At 35.7% G+C, this 16,850-nt stretch overlaps 1 protein-coding gene across 1 annotated transcript; it reads left to right on the top strand.

The window, feature by feature from the left end:
* Positions 1–8,008: 8,008 nt before the first annotated feature.
* On the top strand, positions 8,009–9,396 carry LOC141387711 (uncharacterized). Its single transcript, XM_073957801.1, has 2 exons — positions 8,009–9,112; positions 9,180–9,396. The coding sequence occupies exons 1-2, from the start codon at positions 8,147–8,149 to the stop codon at positions 9,288–9,290; spliced, it is 1,077 nt and encodes a 358-aa protein (XP_073813902.1). The 5' UTR covers positions 8,009–8,146; the 3' UTR covers positions 9,291–9,396.
* Positions 9,397–16,850: the final 7,454 nt, after the last annotated feature.

Here is a 16,850-nt window from a genome sequence, read left to right as displayed (position 1 = left end):
GCTGTAGGGATTTTTAAATAAATCGCGGTCAAAATTCACATTTTTAGGTGTTTTTTAGGTTTTTACGATTTTGCTTGAAAACCGCAAGTCCAATCGAAATGGAGCTAAAGAAAATGTTGTAGCTGTCAAAATTCTCTAGAGGATTGACTTTATCATTTGTTCCCAGCTTGTACCATTTTTGAGATAAGGAAGCTCAGTTTACATTTTTAGTTTTTTTTGTTAGGGTTTCGCGAATTTGCTTGAATACGGTAAGTCGTATCGACATGTGACCTGAGAAAATCTTAAAGCTGTGAAAATTCTCTACAAGACTGGCTTAAGTAACTTATCCTTAGTTGTAACATTTTTTTAGATATATAAGTTTAAGTTGGGAATTTGCAGTCATGACATTGTTTTATAAAAGGGCGATACAGAATTGAATTGAATTTGAATTGTCCCAATTTGAACTTCTATATCTCAAAAACGGTAAAACCGACGAGAATATCATAAAGGTCAATCTTGTAGAGAATTTTCATATCTACAACATTTGTTTTAGTCCCATTTTGATAGGAAATGTTGTTTCTTTACAAAATCGCGAAAACCTAAACAACCCCTAAAAATGTCAACTTAAATCGCGATTTATTTAAAAAGCGCTCCGGCGATTTTTTTGTTTTTTGATTGTTCTCATCTATAAACATTGTAGTTTCAGAATCCGCAAAAATTTCCGAGGTGTAAGCACCTTCTATTTAAAATTGTTTCAAGAGTACCGTGAATAGGCTTTATATATTTTTTTAATTTCAACACTATTTTTAAAAAGAACGCTTTTTTTGCAAAAGTTAAGAAAATATCGGTCAGAAAATAATTTGCGAGGCAACCGTTGTTGAATCTCCGACCCTAAGTACTTATTCCATGTAATTTCCCTTGGTGGAAGTAGGCTATATATTTTGATGAATTTCGCAGGAGCGGGTTAGACCTGTGCCCTATTTTTTAAATGTGCTATATATATAACTTACGAACTATTCCGTTTCCCCACTCCTAGGTACATATTTTAGCAATAAGACCCGACCACTCCCACTTTCTTAAATATGTGTTTAAATTAGAAGGCAACATATCGATAGCTATAGTTTCATCAGGTATATAAGATACATTATAAGAAGGTGGGCAGAGTCGGCATGCCTCAAGTCATCAGTTATTTGGCGGTATGTTAAAATTGCATATCGACACAAACATTTCTGAAGATTATAATTAAATAATAAATAAATTAGTAATAAATAAATTATAATAAACAAATTAGAAGTATAATTAAATTTTTCATTCAGTTTGTAACATATCGATATATTCAGCGGAGACCCTATAAATTATATATCTTGATCAGAGTAAAGTTTTAAGTCGGTATAACCATGACCGTCTGTTCGTCTTTTGAAATTAAGGTACAGCTCGTAATTTTTAAGATAGATCTTCGAGATTTAGTATAGAAGATTCTATTACTTGTAGGATGTTTGGTTTTGACGCCTTCATATAGCCCCCATAGAACGGTACCTCCCGTTTTTCGGTATTTTGAAGATGTGGCCTCAATAATCCTCCGAAATGGCTGAAATTTTCTTCGTTGGGGTATAATACTTTCTCCCATAAACTTGTGTATATAGGTCCACGCCTTCAAATACCACCATAGAACAGTGCCTCCCGAATTTCAGTATTTTGTAGGTTAGGCACATTGTTTTACCGAAATTGCTGAAATTTGGTATTAAGTCTACTTCATAAACGAAAGGAAACTAATTGAACAAGTTCGGCCAGGCTGAATTTAACGTTGTTCTTACTTGTTATTGATAGTCACTTGCATATCCCAACTTATTTGCGATGCAAAAAATATAATTGACATAAGAAAAGGTAACATAAACTGTTTCAAGGGCAAGCAACGTGGACCGGTTCGCCTAATATTTATACCCTATACCACAATGTGGAAAAGGGTATAATAAGTTTGTTTTCCCAAAAATTCATGTAACGCCGCGAAATATTCGTCGTAGACCCCTCATGTGGTATACCAAACTTCATATCTCGACGAGATAAAGCGATTTAGCGATGTGTGTCCGTCCGTCCGTCCGTCCGTCTGTCCGTCCATTAAAAATTGTAATCAAGCTAGAGGCCGCAATTATGGACCGATTGTCACGAAATTTAGTATGGAGGTCGGGTTTGGACCAGAATAGAACTGATTAGTTTTTGGCGATGATCGTGAAATGTTAAAGGGATGAAATGGACCAAAAACAAAATTTTTGCTCGATTTTGTAGCCGCTCTGTAGGTCGCAATAATAGTCCGATCGGCGCGAAATTTTAAACGTAGTTTTGGTTTGAGATGAAGAAGTAGCGTGCAAGTCAACGGTATGATCGGATAATATTTAGCGGGTTAAATTGATCAAAACTTTTGTGTGAAAATTGGTAAAATTTCTAATGCACATCTTATAACAGCTAGCCCGGAAAGCTAGTGCACAGGGATAGTGGTATAGGGTATCACATGGTCGGCCCCGTCCGACTATAGTCTGTTCTTACTTGTTTTAATATAAAACATGACACGTTGTACTTACGACCTTATGTATTTTTGCCTTACGACCTTTTCCTTCAATTAAATTTCATAATTAATTCGGTTAATGTACGTGGTTTCTACGTTACATTGTAATCCCAAATAGTGTTCTTTTTTTGTATTCCCAAGTAATTCTGCCCCAACTCCCTGCATCTTTTGTTTTTGTCTGCAAATCATGTAGAATCTTCAGCATGTAATGTCTTCCTGTGTTTAGAAAATTTATCATCAAAGCTTTCAGAATCGCCGTGAAAACCACAGGGAACTAGACCCATGACACCATCGTCTAATTCCATTCCAAATTCATACTGCTCTTTGTTAGCAAAACCATTATGTCTTCTTAGTTTAATAACATTTCAATCAATTATTATTTTAGAATCATTTAATAATATAAACATTGCACTTACCCGTCCGTTAGAAGGTATTACTTTATTGAATTCAGAATACAAACTAATCTCTTTATGTGAATAAATGTCCCTAGAGAAACCACAAATTACCAGTTGATAAAGTTATGTAAGATATAAGACAGAAAAAACAGTAAAAATTTTGATTTTTTTTACAAATTTTTCAATATATGAGGTATTTGAACACATACAGCATCCCCATTTGTATCAATGAAAAGGACAGAAGTCCATCTTTCATAATCAGTTCGCTTATAGGGGAAAATACATTTCAAATGTAAATGTTCGTTGCAATATAGAATTTATCACATTTTTGTTCAAAAGTTTGGTCCACAGGCTCCGCCAAATATCATCCGATTATCATCCAAAGGTGTAGCTTAGTTCTTTACATTGTACGCCAACCATGGATGACGTTAAACATTATATCTGAACTACATTAGCTGTAGTATTCTTTTAAAGTATACATTTTCCTGTGGCCTTACGACCTTTTCGTAATCAAATTTGTACGTTTTGTGGACTTACGACCTTTTCCTACAAGGGCAAAACATATAGAAAAACGCGACATACTACCATTTTCTTTGTATCATACGATGTGTTTTGACTTGTTCTACCATCCTGTAACAAAAACGCGATTTCCAAAAAATGTGGACTTACGACCTTTTCCGACGGAGCAGACGATATACTTTATAGGGTCTCCGACGATTATTTCGATGTGTTACAAACGGAATGACAAATTTAATTATACCCTCCATATGGTGGAGGGTACAAAAACGCCGATACACGTGTCTCATATTTTTAGCTCTACTTTCGTAATCTACTCAGTTTACCTTGTTATTTTTTGGTGTCGCACAGTGTTATCGACAAAGAGTAGGTACGTATCAATATGCATCTCTTGGGAGTTTTAAAGTATTTGCACAGGGTAAATATTTGGTCAATTTGGTAGACTTGCCTGTCTAAAGCCGCATTGGTATGGTCCAATTGTGTCATTGACCATGGACTTTAGTCGCTCGCATAATATCCCTATATTGTTGGCAATATAGAAAAGATTTATGCCCCTATAATTACAGCATACAATCATATCTCCTTTCTTGTGGACGGGACAGAAGCGGCTCAGGTTCAAATCGTCTGGTACGCGTTCCTACTGCCAGATAGGGGTATCTAGCTAATGCAAACACAATATCAGCGCATTGCCACCGGTACCGAAAAGCTCTTTTGGTAAGCCATCGGCTTATACTGCCTTACTATTATTCAGCCAGTTCATTGCTGTGTTTACTTGATCTTGGCAGGGCGGTATCTTCCAGTATTTGTTACCAAGTTACCTTGCTAGTATCTACAGGACGATGTGCATCAAACATATGGCTTTGGTACTTTTTACTCTTTGGTATTTTTTCCGGATTTTATTCTGACTACTGTACATCTCGATTTTTTCACACTCCCGCTTTTCCATTTCTCTCTTTTTCCTGTGGAAAAGACGTTTCTCCTCTCTCCTTTTCTTAAGAAAGATGGTACATCCGCCACGCTCGATGAATGTGTTCCATCTATCACAAAGTGATCAATTTGATTTTTTGTTTTCTGGTCTAGAGACAGCCAGGTGCCCTTATGGATATCGAGATGCTCAAATCTGGCACTGTTTACTGTCATGTTTTTTGCGTCATACAATTGTCACATGTTTAACTGTGGATACTGAATTTCCCGACTTTTGGACCAAAGGTATTTTCCTTTCCGACTTTGACATTAAAATCGCCTAGGATAATTTAAATATCGTGGGCTTGGCAACGGTCATAGGTTTCTTCTAAGCGCTAGTAAAATATATATATTTGATCTGTTCGTTCTTGCCTTTACTGGCTTCATGAGCGCAAATAAAGCAGCTTTTTTGGTTCAATTGATGAAAAAACATTACAAGTTCAGTATTGGGGCTAAAAAAAACGATTTATACAAAAATTTTTGATAATCGGTTAACGATAACTCGTGCCCCTGACCTACCTATTTTTCCATAAGGCGAATTTTCAGGAAATCGCTCTATAGTCCACAATTATCTTCCAATCGATAAAAAATGTACTAGGGGTTGGGTCCGGGAATACGTCCCTGTATACGGCATAATTATTGCGTTTGCTCCTTTGTATACCCTCCACCATAATATGGAGGATATACTTAAATTTGCCATTTCATTTGTAACATATCGAAATATTCTTGATCAGGGTAAAATTCTAAGCCGATATAACCATGTCCGTCTGTCTGTCCGTCCGTCTGTTGAAATCAAGACACAGCTCGAAATTTTTAAGATAGAGCTTTGTTGTTTAGTACAGAAATTTCTATTACTCCTAGGATGTTTGGTATTCCAAGTGAGCTATATCTGTCCACGTTTTAATATAGCCCCCATAGGACGGTACCACCCGATTTTCGGTATTTTGAAGGTTTTAGCTTCATGATCACAACGAATTGGTACTTGGTCTTTCTTGGGGTAAAAAATGTTCCCCCAGAATTTTGTCGGCACATGTGCACGCCTTCATATAGCCCCCATAGAACGGTACCTCCGGAATTCCGGTATTTTGAAGTTTGTGGCATCAATATTCCACCGAAATTGTTGAAATTTGGTATTTACTCTTCATTTGGGGTATAAAACTTTTAATGTGAAATTTGTCGGTATAGGTACACGCCTTCATATAGCTCCCATAGAACAATACTTCCCGGGTATCGGTATTTTGCAAGTTGTGGCCTCAAAAAACTTTGCCCCAGACATTTTTCGGTACCGGTTCACGGCTTAGTATAGCCCCCATGGAACGGTACCTTCAGATTTTCGGCTGAAATTTGTTATTTAGTCTTCGTTGGGGGTACAAAACTTTCCAACTGAAATTTTTAGGTATAAAACCGCGCCTTCAAATTGCCCTTAAAGAACGCTACATCTTGATTTTCGGCATTTTGAAGGTTTGTGGCCACAACCTTCAAAATTCCGAAAATCAGCAACCGTAATGCCTGAAATTTGTTATTTATTTTACGGTCGAGGTAAAAACTTTTCCAACTGAAAGTCGTCGGCATAGGCCCACGTTTCGATATAGCCCCCACAGAACAGTGCCTTCTGATTTTCGTAATTCTGAGGGTTGTGACGTCTTCCATGGGGTTATAAAATATTCCAAAAGAGAATTATTAGTCTTCCTATATCCCCCATAGAAGCGTACCTTTGGTTTTCGGTATTTTCAAGGTTTTACTCACATTACTTACTTACTTAGATGGCTTTTCTATTAAACAGAACGTCTTTTTCATAAGCCGAACTAACACTAGATTTCCAAACGCACCGATATTTTGCTTTACTTCTTCAATTTTTGATGCCATAGGAGTTTTGGCCTTCCCTGAAAATCAACAGTTGGTCCCAGTCTACTGGACGTCTTGCGTGTTGATACCTTAAACTTTGTCTTATCGCTGTTGACTGCCAGACCCACTTTGGCAGACTCTTTTTCAATTTTCGCAAAGGTGGCTGTTCCGGATCGAGTTGATCCTTATTGTATATAGTGCTATTTTTATCTCTATCGGTATATACATTCGCTTCTCGTATGATCTTTTCCAATCGAATTTTAAACCTCCTTTTATTTCTAAAGGTTCCAAGAGGTTCTTTCCTACTTTAACAGCTGATCTTGTATTAGCCAATGTCATCCTTCATAATCTTATAAGATTTGCAAACTCAGACATGGCTTGAAACACCTTTGATCGAATGGGGCTGTCGAAGGCGGCGTTATAGTCGACGAACAGGTGGTATGTGTCGATCTGTCTTTCGTGAGTCTTCTCCAGTATTTGGCGCAGTTTGAAGATTTGGCCAATTGTCGATTTACCAGGTCTAAACCCGCATTAGTATGATCCGATTATGTTATTGACCATGGGTTTTTAACGTTCACGCAGTACACTCGACAGCACTTTGTATGCGATTGAGAGCCGACTTATTCCTCTATAGTTTGTACACACCGTCTTGTCTCCTTTCTTGTGTACGGGACATAGGAGGCTGAGGTTCCAATCGTTGGGTATGCTCTCTTCCTGCCAAATTTCGGTAATTAACTGATGCATACTCCTTATCAGCATTTCGCCACCGGTCTTGAACAGTTCGGCGGGCAGCCCATCAGCTCCTGCTGCTTTATTGTTTTTCAGCCGATTAATTGTTGGCATGACCTCGTTTTGGCTAGGTGGAAGACATTCAACGTCGTCGTTTGCGATTGGTTCTGGTGTATCTTCATCGTCGCACATATTCGATACTAAGAGCTTCATAGAATGCTCCTTCCAGATACTCAGTACGCTATCTGTATCAGTTACCAGATTCCCTTCATGATCTTTGCAGTGGAATGTGCCTGCACCATACCTTTCAGTCTGGTGTTTACACTCTGGTAAAATTTTCGGACTTCATTCTGACTCCTGAACATCTCGAGTTTCTCACGCTCACGCTTTTCTTTCTTCCCCTACGTTTACCCACATTATCTTACCGAAATATCGGAAATTTGTTATTTAGTCTTCTTCGAGTCTAAAAACTTCGCCGTTCTTACTTTGTTTTTTTTTTTTTTGTTTGGTCAGCACATCCGACTGATACTTTTTTACTTGTTTTTTAAAAATTAATTCTGTGCACAGAATCACATTATCTGCAAAAACATCTGGTCACTTTGGTTGTTGACATGGTCGAATTATTCTAAAACGTAAACAATTCTTGAATATGTTTTGTGAGAAACAACAAAAACAACAACAATAATAATAGTTTAGCGGACAAATAATCGTAAAACATACATATGTATTTGCGATAAGAAATATGAGATTGACAACAAAACTAAAGAATTGCAAAGAGAGTTCATACCTCTCTTTGGGAATTTACAAAATTTATAGTTCTTCGAAATGAACAAGCAGAGGACAACAAAAAAGGAACAATTAAGTTATGTGAAGGGATATGTTTTCTTGAAATAGTTATTTGCATTAGCAGGTAAAACCGGTACTTGTGCTCTGCCTAAAGAGAGAAAAAGAAAGAGAGATGAAATTTAACTCCTTGTCTGCTTTTATTTTTCTATAGTTTAAACTAAATTCCAAAACATATGCCAGTCGTTTGCAATCAATCAGTTGAAAACAAGCGTTCATTGAAGACACATTATTTGTCTGTACGGGTTTGCAAGCGTTGTGATTAATAACAAGAAAGAAAAAAAAAAACGCAGAACGCAAATAGAAAACCAAAACAATGACAATAATACATTTGAAAATTCTATTATCATCGGCTCTGCTATTTGTTGCGGTCCATTCATATGACCCAATTACTGTATCACCATGCAGTGATTCCAATATAAAATCTGCTACTATTTCACCAGAAATTGTAAACGAATTGAAGGATTTTGAACACTTAATACCTCCAGCAATAGTAGATGCAATTGTGGCCAAACACTATGTGATCGACGGAGGTTTTCGCACTGCCCTTAAATACTTGCGAAGTAATGATTTCACTAGCTTGCAAAAACAGTTACTTGATGTGCCCGAAATTATCTCCGTATTGGATTTTCTGCATATGACCGTTAATGCAACAATGATGATGGCCTGTGAAACACAAAAGGCGGAGGAGCGAATGCCAGAAACATCAACTATGGGAATAGCATCATCGTTGCAGGGCGAAATGGCAACATCATCAACGTCGGTTAATGATAATGGAATGGACAGAATACCCACTAATACAGTAACCACCACAGGCACGGGTAACGTGGTGGCCATGAGTCCAAAGGCTTTACATGCTAGGATCAGAAAAGTTCTTTCATACAAAAGACCACAATTAGATGCACTGGAGTATGCTGATGATGTCAGTAGTGGCAATGCAGTTCTTGCCTCAGTGGAGCAACAACCATTAGTCGACATTGTGCTTTTAGACTCTAAGCATACTTCACTAAGGGCAAACGATGACCAGTTGAACTCTGTTACTGGCAGCGTTCAGAATACCATGACCAGCGGTCATCATCATCAACAACAACAACAACACCACCATCATCAGCTGCATCCTTTGGGTTCATTTACAACGTTCGTTGAAGAAATAATAAAAGAGTTGCCACGACCAGCATATCGGAATATGATTATAGATAAAAACAAGAAAAACGCAAATTTTGCAAATTTCTATAAGGCCCTAAGAAGTGCTGAATTTAAACCGGTGGTCGAAGAAACATTGGTATGTCGATTAATTAAGACAAGTAACAAAAGCTTTAAGTCAATACGTACTTTTTTCCCCATTTCAGAAATCTGCCAATATACAAAAAATAGTTAAACTGTTGAGTTCACACAGCATTGATGTCCAAGCGTTGAAACCAATTGCATTTGAAGTTATTTCCTGGGGACCAAGTGTGTAATGCGGAAATTTTAAGTAAATTTTAAGAATTGCTTGAAAACTATTGCAATGTATAGTGATTAGTCAGTATAAAGTAAAATATCGGAATAAATATGTTTTCTAAAAAATTATGGTTGTAGTCCAGAGACCAGATTTAGTCTTGTGCGAAAGAAATTTAGACACTAGACGTTTCAATAACCACCACCATAATATGGAGGGTATATTTAGCTTTGTCATTCCGTTTGTAACATATCGAAATGTTCATCGGAGACCCTATAAAGTAAGTATGTACCCAACAAACCAAATTTAGGATGTCTAAATCCTCTGAATAAATTCGGTAGAAACTTACGAATCTTCGTTCCGAATTCGTTACAATTTCTAATCGATTCTCTAAAGGATTTTTTGTTTGGTGATTTGCAGTAAAATTCGCATATACAATTTTTCAATTCTTAAATATAAATGCCAAACTTTAACAATTCAAGCTAGTGTTGATGCAACATAATTCGTACACATCTTTTAAATTGTTCTACTGTTAGCAAAAAATGATTACAACTGTGAAAATCACGTTTGAAATAAACCAGCAAACCAAAGGTCCGACACATCTAAACAATTGCGGAAGCAAAATCGTTCAGATTTTATTTCGATTTCTATACGATTTTTTGTTGGGGAATTCGTTTAAACTTCGTTCCGTATTCTGAGCGAATGTCGGAAGTAAATTTCCCTTCGAATATATACCAATGTTTTTCTTCCGATTTTGGTACGAATTCGAAGCGAAATTTTAAAAAACAAAATTCCCTTCGCACAAAGATCACCACAGTCACTACCGGTATACCGTTCCCTTTGTGTATGTATCTAACAACTAACAATAAGGGGTTGGTTTCATTTTAGTTTGTTGTCGAAGAACAAAGTGGTTGGTTATAAAATTCGCATATAAATTTGTTTAATATTTTAAATATAAATGCGACATATAATAATTCAAGCGAGTGCTCATGGACCGAACATTAGGGTTATGACTTTTTTACAACCTCATATCCCTGTATAATAGCGTGATGAGTTTTGTCATAAGATTACATAAAATCTTAATTATAAGGTGATTCGTTGAAAAAACCTCACGCACAAAATGATTTTAAAATTTGAATTTATCAAAATTATGGACAATTTTTTGAAGTCACTGAAAACAGATATATAATTGAAAATAAACTTTAAAGCCACATGAGATAATTAAAATGACATAAAATTTATTTCTCACTATTTTTCCGTAGATGAAAGTTTCAATTTACATAGGCTGAGGGGATATATATGTCGGCAAAGCCGACTGATACTTTTTTAATTGTTTATTGGTATAGATGATACAATTTTGTTTTTTTTTTTTTCAAATAAGTCTTGCTTAATACCATTGTTGTTGTTTAATATTTTAAAACAACTAATTTATTATTGGAAAAAGTTTAGCATTGTTCCTTCGATATTCATACGACATTATTTCGAAATCGTTCGAAGAAAAAAGAATTTAGCGATTTCGTTACGATGACGCTACGATTGGTTTGCTGGGAAGAATCTTTAATAAATAATGCTATTTATAAATAATAACATAAATAATGCTATTTATGAAAGATTTTTCTTACGCTTCAAAAAATTGTCTCTGAGTGGGTTTTGTTCTGTGGCCATTTGTCAATTAAAAGCTGTCTGCGCAAAAAAAAAATCTTTTCTTTTTCATATGACAAGAAACAAAAAAATTTCTTTCCGAGGTTCCCAAGACTTTTCTTAAGATTTCGGATAGAATTCGGAACGAAATACCGATAGAAACATTCGATTTTCTTTCGAAGATTCGGACCAAAAACATGTCAACCATTCTATATAACTTTCGAACCGAATTCGGTTAGAATTCGGATACGAAACCGGAAGTACCATTAAAGTCTCGAACCGATTTCGGTCCGTTTTCGGACAGAATGGTTTGGTGGATATATTCCTGTTCAGCATAAAATTTTAAGTCGATTCTAATTCTAGGATATTTGCTATTAAAAATGGGCAATATCGGCCCTAGTTTTGATATAGCCCACACGGAGAGAAACATCTAGACTTTCGGCATTTTTAAGGTTTTGGTCACATTATCCAACAGAATTTGTTATTCATTTTTCTTTGCTGCTGCAAACTCGCTTTCTAGCAGTTTGTTAGTTATAGTTTTGATACAACATCCATAGAACGGTACCGCCACATTTTCGGTATTTTGAAGGCTGAAATTTATATATATTTGTAAAAAAACATAAATTTCCAATACAAATTACGGTAGTTAATTTTGCCAATCTCCGTTTAAACAGAAACCCGATCTTGGGAAAAGTATATGTTTTAAGAAAAAAAAATTAAAAGTTAAATTTAAATTTAAAAAAAGTTAAACTTAAATTTAAATTTTCCAAAAAGGAGTGTTGGCGTTTTTTATTTGGGATGACTTCTGTTTTGCTTTTAAAATATTGTGGTTTCAATTGTCGTTGTTTTAATATTTTATTTAAACAACTTTGAAAAATAAGAAACAAGGGAACTGATGAGGATCTGTGGCGAGATCCGAAATTATAGTCTTCCCTGCCGTACCCCTTGGTAAACATACCCAATTTGTTCAACTAATAAATTAAAGTTGTTTTAATAAAATATTAAAACAACGACTATGGGTTTAAGCCAGACTTTTTTGAAAAGGAAGTTTTCCAAAAATATTTTCCTGGCCATGACCGGTACTTCTCGGTACTCCCCGCCATAGAACGGTACTTCCGGACCAAGAATATATGGGGATATCTGAGTGAAATCGGACTCATTTTCAAAAAGTGGTTTTTGATTTTTTTTATTCCTTTGCTGTGGTGATGCTGCTTATCAACAAAACATTCCAGTATATTTTCAAAATATATTATATTTTTAGTAACGGTTCAAAAAAGTCAAATTCTGTAAAAATTATACGAAAAGAAATATTCATAACTTCTTTAGTATTGGTCCAATTTGGAACAAGTAAGAACGGCAGGTACCGTTCTGGCGGAATGTTTTTAGAGTCAAAGAAGGCTAAATATCCAATTTCCGATATTTAGGAGAGATAATGTGGGTAAAACGTTCAAAATACCGAAAATCACGATGAACGCTTCTATGGGGTGATATATGTAGGACGCCGCACAGAGGGGAAACATATGCCTAAAGTTGCTCAAAACTCAAAATATGAAAATCGTTTTTTTATGAAAAAATGTTGATAAACGGCAACCAGACTCTTTTCTACATTTGCTATAACCATCATCGACTTTGTAAGATTAACCAATCCAATGCAGCAGTCGATTGAACTCAGCCTTACTGAAAACAAAAAGTAAATTTTCGAAAACTTAGAAATTAGGTGAACATTAAAATGACATTATTTTCGCGAAAATTTATATTTTTTCAAGATTTATTGTTTTAAACAGTCTCCGAACGAGATTAGCATTTTAAATTTTCAGATTGATTTTACATCTTTGCTCTTTAATAATGGTGATACATATCCTCTTTATGAACATTTTTTATGATCATTTTTAAGATTACTACAATTTCAATAGTGAAAAAGTCTATTTCCCCGTCGTTTCCCGACCATAGTTTCTTCTAATGTTTTATGCGCTTGAGTCTCAAATATCAGATTCAATCATAAAAAATTGCGCATATTTGCGCCATTCGGAAAGAATCTAATTTTTCTCAACTAAAATATGAAATATTTTTATATGGAATTGCAAGGTTTACACACACTAAATTTTGCTCCACCTTATAACCGGGGGTTTTATTTATCAGACTAAACCAACACCTATCAAATATGTTTGCATTATTCAGAAGCATTCACGGCTTTTCTCATGTGAATTGAGATAAGATTAATTTAAGTAAGTTTCAAAAAATAAAATTTGGAATGAAATATGTATGTGCATATGGGACTATATATACATCTGTACCGATTTGTTTGAAAATTGGCTCAATGTTTTTTAGGCTAGTTCAGGTTGCATGTGTCAAATTTCAGTGATTTTGGTGCATTTTTATCTCACATCAGATGCGAATATATATGGAAGCTGCATCCAAATCTGGACCGATTTTCATTATTTTTCTATAGGATTAATCCTTGTACAGAAGATATGCTTTGTGCAAAATTTTATATCAATCGGACTATAAATGAGCTTTCTAGGGCTTTTGATCAACTTTTAACACAAATTTCCCCTCTGTGCGCCGTAGACATATATTGATAATTTCCTTCTGGAATATTTTATAACCCCATGGGAGACTAACAGTATGTTAATTTATGTCGATAAGAAAATGGATTCGTAAGAAATACTAAATGCGTGTGTGTGTTGTTCAAATTTGTTTTTTGTATACCCTCCACCATAGTACGGAGGGTATATTAAGTTTGTTTTTCCGTTTGTAACGCATTAAAATACTCATTTCCGACCCTATAAAGTATATATATTCTTGATCAGGGTAAAATTCTGAGTCGACCTGTGCACGTCCGTCCGTCCGTTCGTCCGTCCGTCTGTGGTAACCACTCTAGCATCCACAAAAATGGAGATAGAACGCTGAAATTTTGGGAAAATGCGTCTTTTATTTGCAGGCAGGTCAAGTTCGATGATGGGCTATATCGGTCCACGTTTTGGTGTAGCCCCCATATAACGGTACCCCCCGATTTATGGTATTTTGCCGTTGTTAGCTAAATTTTCAGACCGATTTAGCTATTATTTGACATTTAGGGTTCTTAAGTGTCAATAAACTTATATAACAAAAGTTGTGGACATAGGTCTACGTTTTGGTATAGCCCCTATATAACGGTACCCCCGATTTACGGTATTTTGACGTTTTTAGCTACATTTTCAAACCGATTTAGCTATAATTTGACATTTAGGGTTCTTATGTGTCAATAAACGTATATAACAAAAGTTGTGGACATAGGTCCACGTTTTGGTATATATCCCATATAACGGTACCCCCGATTTACGATATTTTGACGTTTTTAGCTACATTTTCAGACCGATTTACCTATAATTTGAAATTTAGGGCTCTTAAGTGTCAATAAACTTATATAACAAAACTTGTGGACGTAGGTCCACGTTTTGGTGTAGCCCCCATATAACGGTACCCCCCGATTTACGGTATTTTGCCGTTTTTAGCTACATTTTCAAACCGATTTATCTATAATGTGACATTTAGGGTTCTTAAGTGTCAATAAACTTATATAACAAAAGTTGTGGACATAGGTCCACGTTTTGGTATAGCCCCTATATAACGGTACCCCCGATTAACGGTATTTTGACGTTTTTAGCTACATTTTCAGACCGATTTAGCTATAAATTGACATTTAAGGTTCTTAAGTGTCAATAAACTTATATAACACAACTAGTGGACATAGGTCCACGTTTTGGTATAGCCCCCATATAACGGTACCCCCCGATTTACGGTATTTTGACGTTTTAGCTGCATTTTCAGACTGATTTAGCTATAATTTGACATTTATTGCTCTTAAGTGTCACTAAAATTATATAACACAACTTGTGGACATAATTCCACGTTTTGGTGTAGCCCCCATATAACGGTACCGCCCGATTTCAGGTATTTTGACGTTTAAATTCACATTTCTAGACCTAATTAGCTATAATTTGATATTTAGGGTTCTTAGTGACCAAAAAACTTATATTCGAAATAATTATGAACGTAGGTCCATGTTTTGGTATAGCCCCATATACGGTATAAAACGGTACCTCGGTATAACGAATACCGAAATCCCCATATAACGAATTTTCGGTATTCGGTACAAGTTTTAACCGAATTATCTGTAATTTGAACATTTGACATTTGAAATTCTTAGTGGTCACCACACCTCTCCACCAAAAATTGTCAAGAATGGTCGAAGTATTGATAAAGCTCCCATATAAAAGTACCTCCCGATTTTCAGTAATTTGATGATTTTAGCTACAATATTAAACCGAACTAGCAGTAATTTGACATTTGAAGTTCTTAGTGGTCACAACACCTCTCCATAAAAAATTGTCAATATAGGTCCATGTTCGGATATAGCTCGCATATAACGGTACCTTCCAATTTTCAGTAATTGGCAATTTTAGCACAATTTTTAACCGAACTAACTGTAATTTGACATTTGAAGGTTGTTGTGGTCACCACACATCTGCATCAAAAATTTTAAACATAGCCCCAATATAACGATACTTCCCGATTTTCGGTACTTTGAGGATTTTACGTAAAATGTTTAACCACGTTGGTATAGCCCCAAAACAAACCTCCCGATTTTCTGTACCTTAGCTTTATTTTTTGGACGAACTTTCTGTAATTTGAAATTTAAAAGCCAACAAAAATTCTGAAACAAAAATTGTTCATTTAAGTTCAAATTTTCGTATAGCCCACATACAGGAGTACCTTCGAACTAGCTGTTAATGACATTTGAAGTTCCCACGTTATGTACCGATTTTCGGTACTTTGAGGGTTCTAGCTACAATTTTTAACAGAATTAGGAGTTATTTGGCATTAAAGGCTCGCATCAGAAACTGTCAACATAGGTGCATGTTTTATAATAACCCCTATATAACAGTACCTCCCAATTTCTCGCCCACCAAAAATTGTCAACATACATAGTTAGATATAGGCACCATAAAAAAGGGCCTCCCGAATGAAGCATTTTATGTACATTATCTGACATTTTAACGTACCCACTTAAAGTTGGGGACAGGAATGAAAACTAATTATTCCATTTTAGTTCAGAATATTTTATGGTGGAGGGTATGAAAAGTTCGGCCCGGCCGAACTTAACGCATTTTTACTTGTTTTTTTTTTTTGTTTTGAAGGAAAAGCAAATGAAACAATATTTCGAAATTTAAAGTTTGGATGTATTTCATTCACATACGTTTTCGTATCGACATACATAAGCAGGCTGTAAATAACAAATTTAAGTCTTTCAGTGGGATATTGTCATCACAACCTTCAGAACTATGAAAATCGGGAAGTACCGTTCTGGTGGGAATTTGAATACCCCTGACAACAACTAAATACCAAACTTCAGTAATATTGGTGGGTTATTGTGGCCACAACCTTCAAAATACCGACAATCGGGAGATATCGTTCTATGGGGGCTATATTAAGGGGTGGACCTGTACCGAAAAATTTCTGGGGGAAAGTTTCATACCCACAACGAATACTAAAAATATTTCAGAGGAATAGTGAAGCCACAAACATCAAAATACCGAAAATCGGAACGTAGCGTTCTATATGAAGGCGTGGACATATACCGACAAATTTCTGGGGGAAAGTTTTATACCTCCACAGAAGACTAATCATCAAATGTTAGCCACTTCGGTGTGATAATTATGCTAAAACCTTCAAAATATCGGAAATCGGGAGGTACCGTCCTACGGGGCTATAGGAACAAATTCATATTGAAAGTTTTAAAACTCAAATGAAGGCTAAATGCCAAATTTCAGTCAATTTTGTGGATTATTGTGGCCACAACCGAAAATCGGGAGGTACCGTTCAATGGGGGCTATATGAAGACGTGGGCCCATATCGAACAATTTCTGGAGAAAAGTTTAATACCCCCAACGAAGACTAT

The sequence above is a fragment of the Musca autumnalis genome, unplaced genomic scaffold (genome assembly GCF_047663935.1).
Source record: "Musca autumnalis isolate F117 unplaced genomic scaffold, ASM4766393v1 scaffold_5, whole genome shotgun sequence".
NCBI lineage: Eukaryota > Metazoa > Arthropoda > Insecta > Diptera > Muscidae > Musca > Musca autumnalis.
This window is presented reverse-complemented; position numbering and strand designations above follow the sequence as displayed.

Coding starts and splice junctions, on each gene's coding strand:
- LOC141387711 (XM_073957801.1), top strand. CDS start 8,147: ATGACAATAATACATTTGAAAATTCTATTATCATCGGCTCTGCTATTT. Junction 9,113..9,179: donor CGGTGGTCGAAGAAACATTG/GTATGTCGATTA, acceptor TCCCCATTTCAG/AAATCTGCCAATATACAAAA.